Source organism: Pteropus medius, unplaced genomic scaffold (assembly GCF_902729225.1).
Source record: "Pteropus medius unplaced genomic scaffold, Ma_sr-lr_union100, whole genome shotgun sequence".
Classification (NCBI taxonomy): domain Eukaryota; kingdom Metazoa; phylum Chordata; class Mammalia; order Chiroptera; family Pteropodidae; genus Pteropus; species Pteropus medius.
In genome coordinates this window covers 767,714-778,175 of record NW_024347791.1, presented here as the reverse complement: position 1 = coordinate 778,175, position 10,462 = coordinate 767,714, and the positions used below count along the sequence as shown (strand labels likewise).

General features: G+C 51.0%; 1 protein-coding gene across 1 annotated transcript; it reads left to right on the top strand.

The window, feature by feature from the left end:
* Nucleotides 1–7,907: 7,907 nt before the first annotated feature.
* H1-0 (H1.0 linker histone) lies at nt 7,908–10,066 on the top strand. The gene has a single exon (XM_039877734.1). The coding sequence runs from the start codon at nt 8,209–8,211 to the stop codon at nt 8,791–8,793; it is 585 nt and encodes a 194-aa protein (XP_039733668.1). The 5' UTR covers nt 7,908–8,208; the 3' UTR covers nt 8,794–10,066.
* The last annotated feature ends 396 nt before the right edge of the window (nt 10,067–10,462 follow it).

Below are 10,462 nucleotides of genomic sequence, written 5' to 3'. Positions count from 1 at the left end.
CCAAGGTCCAATCAAAGATCACGTATTGAGTTTAGTTGGCCGGTCTGTTTCGTCTCCTTTCCCCTGGAACACGTCTCCTGCCTTTTGTCATGTTTCATGACTAACATTTTTGGAGGGTCCATGCCAGTCATCTTGCAAAATGTCCTCCAGTTTGAGTTTGTCTGGTTCTTCTCATGATTCGATCAGGTTGAGTTTGAAAAGTTTAAGGCTCTCGATTCCTAGCGGCAGATTATTATCCAAACATGTTAATGTCATGTCCTGTGTACTTTCTGAGCTGTACGAGAGTGCCCGGTTCACTCCCAGTACTGTTCTCACTTCTATAAACCTGAAAGGTGACAAACATAACATTGCTCTTGTTTCAAGCTGCACAGCTTTGCTTACTTCTGAAACTAAAGTGGCTACTGGTATTTATTTACTTGTCTATAAATGATCTGTTTAGGTACTGTCTCTCACTGGTGTGTTACTATTTTTCTCTTAAGGATTTGTAACAGTATTCTATATGCTAAAGATATTTAGCACTATGGTATTTACTCTGAAGGATTTTTTCTACACTATTTTTTACCTTTTCATCACATGTATCTTTTGGGCATTATGAAGGTTCTCCCTTTATTACAAAAGTAATACATGCTTATTATTTATAAAGTTAAAACAACACCAGTGTATAAATGAAAACTAGTGTATAATAAAATTATACTAGTATATAAAATTAAAACACTTCTAGTGGATAAAGTAAAAAATAAAAGCCCTCCATGACCCAATTCCACTTCTCACAGAAAACTGCGAGTAATAACTGGAGTGGACCCACACACACATTTATGGCCCATTTGCCCAGCTTGGAGAACGACCCGGTCACAGAGCTATGTGGTTGTTTTTTTAACCAATCTCTCACGCACCCTCATGAATTCATTGCTAAAGCCCAGCATCTCCCTCTTGAGGTCTCTTCTAGAATAGTCTGAGAATCGCAGGGGCTTACTCTATCCAGAGGAGGCCGGTCCCACTTACACAACGGCCAGGCCTGCCTGCCTGTGAGCCCCAAGTTTATAGCCCCTTCGTTCACACCATGAGCTCAGGCCTTGCTTCCTGAGGGCATGATGCCAGAATGGGTGGATCCGGCAGGACTTCCAGCCCAAGCCACACATAACGTCTGCCCTGTCACAATGCCCTGCCCCTGGCTCTGTTCACACCTAGCACACTGACAAGCACATAGTAACTGCTCAATAAATGCAAACTATTATTATATACCTGGAGGGAGCTTTTGAAAATATAAAAATGAGATCCTCCACACATATTTTTCTCAGCTTGCTTGACTCAGCATACCACAGACATTTCACATGTCTGCACAGGCAGTCTCTTCTCCTGTGCCTTGGTGATGTCTTCCGTTGCTTTACATCTTAGGAAGCGAGTTAATGTTTAGTTTGGTTAGATCAGTTTAACTGTGAAGCTGTCACCTGCATTTTTATTCCTTTGTCCCAGAAGTGTGCGTTTGTTCATCATTTGACTTGCAATCCATGTGGGGTTGCAACTGTGTTCCTAACTTGAGAGAAGCAGGTGAGAGGTCAGCTTCCCCAGTATGAGTCTATAAAAGGAAAGTGATCAGTTAGGGCAGGAAAGTAGAAGGCCCACTAAGGAAGGGCCTGGTGTCAGACTCCCTGGACGTCACCACGTCTAGACCCACCCCCAACCTTGCTTTTGCTCCAAGAACCTGGGAGTCTTTCTAATTTCTCCTTAACCCCCAACAATAAACTCTTTAGCAAGTCCTGTGGACTTGTCCTCCTAAATATTTCTCACATCTGCTCCTTCTTTCCACCTCCACTGCCACAGCTTAGTTCAGTACCTGCATAGCTGAGATGGCCCTTACTGGTCTCACCATCCTGGTTCTGCCCATCCCTAATCCATCGTTCACACTGTAGCCTGTAAAAAGCGCAGGCACAACCTGGTAAAGCTGAAGCTGTGCATATTGCAGCTTCTTCCTGTCTGCACCAGGACCCTTGCAGTAGAAAATTCACAGCAACACTGGAAAGTAGGAAACTGGAAACAACTCAAATATGTAGCCATGCAGTAGTTAGTGTATTAGTTCCCTAAGGCTGCGGTAAGTTGTCCCAAATTCAGTGGCTTACAACACAAATTTATTACCTCCCAGTGCTGGAGGTCAGTAGTTCAAAATGAGTCTCACTGGGCTAAAATCAAGGTGTCGGCAGGTGTGTGTTCCTTCTGGAGGCTTAGGGGGAAGTTTGTTTGTTTGTTTGTTTGTTTTTTGCCTTTTCCAGCTTCCAGAGGCAGCCTGAATTCCTTGGATTGTGGGCTTTTTCCACCTTAAAAGCCAGCAATGGTGGGTCAAGTCTCTTTCATGATGCCATCTCTCCGGGTCTAATCCTTCTATTTCCCTCTTCCCCCGTTTAAGGACCTTTACGATTACACTGGGCCACCTGGATAATCCAAGATAATCTCCCATCTCAAGATCAGCAAACTTAATTCCATCTGCAACCTTAATTCTTCCTTGCCACGGAACAGAACATATTCACAGGCTCCGGGAATTAGGACACGGACATGTTTGGGAGCCATTCTATCATAAGTAGATGGAGGCAAATTGTGGCCTCTTCCTACAGTGGAACGTACCACATTCTGAGATGGATACACTGCGAAGTTGACCTTACTGAAGTCTTAGGGTCCCTCCGTTGCCCAAACCTCTGGCAAGGCCTTGAGAGAATCCCCAAGTCCCTTGCAAGGCTCTGAGAGCGATCCTAGCAATGTGGATCAGATAGTTAGTAAAAATAATATATTTCTGGATTTTGTGAGGCTTGTGAGACTTATCAGCTTTTTAAAACATCTATACTTTGTTGTGAGTTCTTTTCTCATTCTAAATATAAATTCACTTTTTACCTAATATTCTATTAAATTGTATGTATTTTTAAAAAGGACCCCTCAAATTGTAGAAACTTCTGGCCCTACAAAATCAGCATGTGCTCTGACCATAGCAGCGAAAACAAATGAGCCTCAGCTACTTGCACCAATGTGGGTGACTCTCAAAAATATAACACCGAGTAAAAGAAGCAAGTCACAGAAAATAAAAACCCCACAATATGACTCCATTTGTATGTGGTCCAAAACCAGGCAAAACTAAGTACATGGGGATAAGTCCATCTATGGGGAAACTATAAAGAAAAACATGAGCATTGTTTACATAATTCGAGGGTGGAGATCCTGGGGACTTGATCAGGGAGGGCACACAGGGGGCTTCGCAGGCATTCATTGGTGGTGTTTAGGTTAACTTCGGTGGTGGGAACACAGTTGTTTTTCATATTAGTTTTAGAATCGTAAATATGTTGCATACTCTCTAGTATGAATGATATTTGTCATAATTAAATTTTATTTTAAAATAACTGGATTAATTTTTTAAAGGAACAACATTTTGAGCTTAAAGTTCTGCAGTGGCTTCTCAGTGCACTTAGAACGAAATCTGCACCCTTGGCCGTGACTAAAATCCCCACGTGTCAGGCCAGTTCACCTCTCTGATGGCATCTCACACTGCACCTCCCTTCATTGTTCCCATCCAGCCACACGGCCTTCCCTGGCACCTGCTCTAAGCCCGCCTGTCACCCCTTCTCACGGCTCCCTGTTATTTTCCTTCTTGGAGCTTGAAGCAGTCACAATTTTCAATGATATCAATGCTGTCCTCCCCACTGGACTCTGAGGCCCAGGAGGCCAAGCGCCTGGTCTGTGAGGGTGCCCTCCTGGGCCTCTTCCACTTCTGAAGGGCTTTGACTTGTACAGTTGGAGTCAAGGCTCACACTCAGTGAGGCGGACGAGGCAGATGGGAGAGCGGGGGCTCCAGAAAGAAAGGGAACAAGGCCTAGAGATGGAAGGGTGAGGGAGGAGGAGGGGCCAGCAAACGTAGTCCCCTCAGGAGGGATGGCTGTTATGCCCTGGAGGGCTGAGTCCCCTCCTCTCAACAAGGTTCTGTGGCTACTCTTTCTTTGGGGACCTGCCAGAAACAGGAGCGGCCCCTCACCCTGACCAGGCTTGATATGACTTAGACTTGAAATTGAAAAGCGATGGTCATTTAAGGATATGAGGGCTCTAACAGAGTCCAGCCAAAGGGTTTTTACAATGTCCCTTCCTTCCTTACCAGTCACACTGCTGCAAAGTGACTGAGAGGTACCCACGTTGCCTCTAGCTCCCCAAGGAGGGATTTCTCAGACCTGGATGGAAGCTGGGTTTCACTTGGTGCCACAGTGGGTGAAGAGATGTTGCTCATATCCCCCAGTTATGCATGTGGGTGGCCTCGTTTGGGAGGCAGAATAATGACTCCCCAATGACGTCCATGCCCTGATGGAACCTGTGAATATGTTATGTGCCACATGGTAAGGGGGAATTAAGGTTGCTAATCAGCTAACCTCGAGATGGGAGATTATCCTGATTATCCGGATGGGCCCAGTGGAATCTCAGAGGTCCTTACATGGAGGAAGAGGGAGGTAGAAGAGTCGGAACCAGAAATATGAAAAAGACTCAATAGATCGTTGCTGGCTTTTACAATGGAAGAGCCCACAAGCCAAGGAAAGTAGATGCCTCTGGAAGTTGGAAAAAGAAAAGGAAAAAAAAAAAAGCAGAAGGAATGCTCACCTGTCCAACTCCTTGATTTTAGCCCAGTGAGACCCATTTCGGACTACTGACATCTAGAACTATAAAATAATAAATATGTGCAGTGGGAAAGTCATTGCTTGGTATCTGTCAGCGGTCACCCTCCTTCAGGCTGACCCACCTTGGACAAGTCCTTTAGCCATTCTAGACCTCCTCTCTGAACAGTGAAGATGTTATGCATCAAAGGTTCAATAAATGCTGGCACGTGCACACACGCACATTAATAAAACATGACCCCTGGCCTTCGAATGCGATTTACACTTTTCCATATAGGATTTCATTTCACCCTCACACCTACCCACAGGTAGGTACAACCCACTTTTTGCAGGTGAAAAGACAACAAGGAGGCCTGGGTCACTCTCCGCGTCACTGGACGAACAATAACCAGTCTCCCAGGCTGGCGCGGGTCCTGGGCGGGGGGCGCAGTGCGGCGCTCAGCTTCCGCCGGTGGACTACATTTCCCAGGAGGAGTTGCCCGCAGTTCTGCAGCTTCGGGATTTTAAAGGGATCGCGTTAAAGGGGGCGGAGGGAGTTTTGTCGTCTTCTCTCCAGAAAACGGCTCTGCGCTAGGTGGGGGCCCGAGAGCTGCCTGCTCGCTTCTCGGGCGAGTCCTGGCCCAAGTCAAGAAACCCCCAGGCTCTGCGGTGTCAGCGAGGCGTGGTGAGGTCAAGCCAATCTGGAGGAAGCCTTTCCTCACCTTGCCCTCCTTGGCCTCGGACTCTGCGCCCAACTCCCGAGCAACCCCTCCCGGACCCTCCTCTCCTTTCAGTTCTCCTGATCAGGGGGCAGTGAATCCGGCTGCCAGGAGGGAGGTGGACTGTCCGCCGGCGGGAAGCCCCTGCGACCTCTAAGCAATCTCTCCCTCCATTTCTGGCTTCAGTTCCGGGAGAGAATTTACAGGTCGCTGGAATGGGCGGGGATAAGGATGCCATGTGAAGGCCTAGGGGCGCCAGGAGCTGAACCTCACAGTGCGCCCCCCTAAACACCCTTCCGAGTCTTGCGGCCTCCACGGTAAAATGGGTGATGGCGGGGCGCGGGGAGTGACCACGTTTCCTGCCTCCCCGGGCTGGAGGCGCAAAGGATCAAGGAATGGGTGGAGAGCACTTTGCAAACTGTAATGCGCCAATGTAAATAAAATTATTTCGTCATCGTGCCTTTGGATTCATCGAGCTCTTATTCTGAGATGTGCACGGACCTTGGGGGGGGGGCAGGTGACATACCTCTGGGAGGGCAGGTTGGAACATCCAGAACCTGGAGGTGTCTGTTTGATACCTATTTCCCCATCCAGATCTTAGTAGGGAACCAGAATTGTCTTTGAAAATGACCAAAACCAACCCACCAGAGTGTTATGTTTTCCAAATCAGGAAATTTGGGGGGGTGGGGGGAGACTGACATCATCTAAATAAGAACCTTGACCTTTTGAACTAACCTGACCCTTCATGGCTTCTCTTCCCTACCATATCTGTGCTTCCAAGATAACCCCGGGAGAAGGCATCTGATACCAAGTCTCAGGCCTCCCTCCCCCAATCATTTGGGTTAATCCATTCCTAGGTGTGTGTGTGTGTGTGTGTGTTGGGGGGAGACCCACTAATTTCCCCGGCCTCAGAGCCGCCCAAGTCCAGGACGAGCCCTTCTCACCCCTGCTCTGACTCCCATCCCTTATCTAAACCCTCCAACCCTTTCCTCCTCCCTCCCCAATTGCCAGTGTCTGCAAACAGCTCCCGGGCACTACTGGAGACATGTTCATCATTTTACCAGCTATATCCCCCAACTCCCAGGGTATTGTTTTGAGTGAAGAGTGATAGGCCTCTGCTTAAGGAATAAGAAGAGCAGGTTTGTTGTGGGAGGGGGCTCACGGAGCAAGCATCCCAGAATCTCAAGCGGGATCCTGCAAGTGAGTAGTATGTCTCTCGCAAACAAGGCATCCTAGGAGCTCTGGCGTCCTTTCCACTGGCCCGTGGGCTCCTAAAGCCCCTCAGAGCCCCCAAGACTCCCTACATACTGTGGCGCCCCTTGTTTGCCTCATCTATACCTGCCAAGCACGGGAGAAGATGTATACATTTTAACAAAGACATCGCATCCTCCCTCCTCCCAGCAAAATGGCGGTGGTCCCGGCCCCGGTTCCCCGAATGACTGCACTTTCCGAGGATTAGTCAGGACCCAAGGAACGCGACCATCTCTTCGACCTCTTCTTCAGAGCCCCCTTATTCTAGGCTCCCAAAGCACTCAGAGCCTCCTTTCATCCCAGGGGCCCCCAGGACAGTCTCAGGCTGGAGCCTGTGGGGCAGCTCCTCCATTGTGGTCCGCCCGCCCCCCTTAATTTCCCCCCACCCTCCTTCAAGGGCACTTGGGAAGGGGACTGGACCCCCAAGGCTGGGCCTCAGGGGTGGGGGCAGCGGGCTCTGCCTCTGACACCCCAAAACTCCTAGGCTGAGGGAGGTATATAAATGAACTCCCGGTTAGGATATATGGGGGATGTGGGGATCTTTGATGAGAAGAAGCGACTCGTTAGACCCCACTTCATTACCTCAGGGGACTCAGACAGCGTTGGGGGTTCGGCCTCATGAGAGACCCTCGACCGCAGAGGTCAGGGGGCGCACTGGGGGAGAGCAGATGGAGGAGGGGGAAGGGACAAAGTTTGAAAGTGCCCTTCTAACTCTTCCAGGGAAAGTTTGCTTAGGGGCCCAATAGACAGAGAAGGGGTAGAGGTGCTGGGGGCCCAGTGGCGGGATGACCCCCGAGAGGTGACCGGACCCCGGGGGAGCGACCCCTCCCCCCTGTCCCGGCTCGGCCCGGCTGGGAGTCGCCCGGCTCGGGGCCGCGTGTGTTAGTTGGGGCCGCTTTCCGGCCGCTCCGCCGGGCTGGGGGACCCCGCAGCGGGCCGGGAGCGGGGTCCCCGGTAGCCCCAGGGGGGAGCTTTGCTACGGGGTTTTTCCCGCACCAAGGCTCCCTGGCCCCGCAGAGCCAGCCCCCCGCAAAGGGGAAATGTGCCGGCGCATCAGCGGTCCTTGGCGCCGTTTGGGGCGCCTGGCGGGCTCGGGGGGCGGCGACCGGACCGGCGGGCCGCCTGGTGGGGGAGCCCAGAGACCCGGGCAGCGACCCCGGGTGGCAGCGGGGGGCGGCAAGGCCCGGGCCGGGTGGAAAGGTCGGATTTGCTCAGCGGAAGAAACACAGATGGCGGCGGCGCGGCGCCATTCCGGGCCGGGAGCAGGCAGCCAGCAGCCCTGTCCTCACCGCGGTCCGCCCGCCGCCGCTAAATACCCGGATGCGCCGCCCGAGCGCCAGACGCGGAGCTGGGAAAAGAGAGGCAACGGAGGCGGTGGCAGAGACAGATCCTGAGCCAGAGACGGAGCCGGGCACCGACACCGACCGACCGGCGGGGCCGTGCTACGCAGAACCGGCTCAGCGAGTCCTCCTGTGACCCAAGCCAGGTCCCTAAGAGCCGGGCATACGGACTGGTCTCGGAGTCAGGGGCGCTAGAGTCGATCCCGTGTCAGGCTTCACTCGCCTCCGACAGGGGCTGGCCCTTTTGAAGGCGCCTTCTTCAACAGCAGGACGAGGCAGGCCACCATGACCGAGAACTCCACATCCACCCCTGCGGCCAAGCCTAAGCGGGCCAAGGCCTCCAAGAAGTCAACAGACCACCCCAAGTACTCAGACATGATCGTGGCTGCCATACAGGCGGAGAAGAACCGCGCTGGTTCCTCGCGCCAGTCCATCCAGAAGTACATCAAGAGCCACTACAAGGTGGGCGAGAACGCCGACTCGCAGATCAAGTTGTCCATCAAGCGCCTGGTTACCACTGGGGTCCTCAAGCAGACCAAAGGAGTGGGTGCTTCGGGGTCCTTCCGGCTGGCCAAGAGCGATGAACCCAAGAGGTCGGTGGCCTTCAAGAAGACGAAGAAGGAAGTCAAGAAGGTGGCCACGCCAAAGAAGGCAGCCAAGCCTAAGAAGGCTGCCTCCAAAGCTCCCAGCAAGAAACCCAAAGCCACCCCAGTCAAGAAGGCCAAGAAGAAGCCGGCTGCCACGCCCAAGAAAACCAAAAAACCCAAGACTGTCAAAGCCAAGCCAGTCAAGGCATCCAAGCCTAAGAAGGCCAAACCAGTGAAGCCCAAAGCCAAGTCCAGTGCCAAGAGGGCCAGCAAGAAGAAGTGACAGTGAAGCTTTTCTTGTGGACACTCCTGCCTGTCTCCTATTTTCTGTAAATACTTTTCTCCTTCTCTCTTACTCTTCATCTGCAACCCCTTGTCCCTTTCTATTCTGACTTTATGAGAGACAGAATTTGGATTCCTCAGAAATTGGGGAATAGTTTATTTTTCCTTAACCAGTCGTGCAAGGACAGCAACAACAATCTCATCTCTGTAATGATGAGAATATACTTAATTTTTTTTTAATTTGTTAATTACTTGTTTTGGGGTGGGTTTGTGTTTTGTTTAGTTGGGTGGTTTGTTTGCTATGAAGGAAAAAGGGCAGGGGATCAGGAAGGCAGCTTGTTCTGGCTAGGTGAGAGGGAGCCCAGGAATTGTTAAGGTTTGTAGGGATATCTTTTAAGACGATTTCGCAAAGTTGAGCAGCCCTTGTGAGTTTCAGAACCTTAGTGGGAAGGAGAGGGGTGGCAGCAGCTGAATGCAAAGGAGGGAGGTGGAATTAAACCCTCCCTGGCCTGACTTCCACCTCCCAGTGGTGAGCAGTGGGGTATTCAAGTCGAATTTCCTTCTCACTTCTGTTAGTCTGCACTTGTGGCCTCCCTATTGTCCTACGGAAGGGGAGGGTGTCAGAGTGACAGCTAGTCTGAGAAGCCGCAGCTTCTCTCAGTCAGCTGGAAACTAGCCATGGAGGGGGTTTCTTTGTGGCTTCCGAAAGTCTCCTGTTAAATGGGAGTGGAAACTTTGGGGGAAGGGTGGGTAATCAGTCAGCCAAGTGCCTCAATGTTCCCTGTTGAAACTTGGGTTTTTCCACGCAATTGGATTGTATCCTAGGAGGAGTTTTTCCCTCCTGGTTTTTGGTTCCTCCTGTACAAGAGGTGGCTTTGCTTGGTGGTCTGGTAGGGCTCCAGCCCTGCCACCACCACTTTAAAACCTCCCGACCTCTTTTATTTCTGAGTCTTTTTCTAAGTAGTGGTAGATGGGGGAGGGGTAGTGGGCGGGGAGTGGACAGTAAGACATACTGCAGTCGATTTTGAATTGCTAAGTAGTTTTACAGAGCTAAGTTTGTGTGCGTGTAAATGTGTATATACCTATTTAGAGCTAGCACTTAAGTTTCACACCCGGGAGCTGGGAGAAAAAACCTGTACAGTCTTATAAAATAGGAAACGTGCAATTGCGCGTCGTCCTTCCCCCCGCCCCTTTTTTAAACAAGTGTTATTTGTGCCGGGAAGAATTTGCTGTCTTTGTAATTTCAAAACTTTAAAATAAAAATTGAAAAAAGACAAAACCTGAGCTGTGTTTTTCCTCACTTCTAAGACTGAAGGAGAAGGCGGAGAAATTTGGCGAACGAACAGTGGGGGAAATCTGGGACATTTGCACCTGAGAGTGGGGGTGAGGGTTCCAAGAGCTCAACAGACCAGGGAAACCTTAAGGCTGGAAGGGACGGAACGTGTTTCTGGCTGCGCCTCCCTTCGGGGTCCAGTGCAACCCCGTTCCTTGATAGAGGTACGTTTGTAGGCAGGGGATGGGAATGGGGTGGGGGTCCGGTGCGCTGGGCCCTGCCGCGCCTTTTGCCGCGTCGCCACCCCTAACCCTTTAGGGGCCGTTCCAGTCTCAATTTACAAATCAATCCACTTTCTTGCTCCGCACATCCCGCCCAGCCCCGCCCCTTCCATAGG

Bases quoted from the DNA above. Each gene is read 5' to 3' on its own strand.
- H1-0 (XM_039877734.1), top strand. From the start codon at position 8,209: ATGACCGAGAACTCCACATCCACCCCTGCGGCCAAGCCTAAGCGGGCC.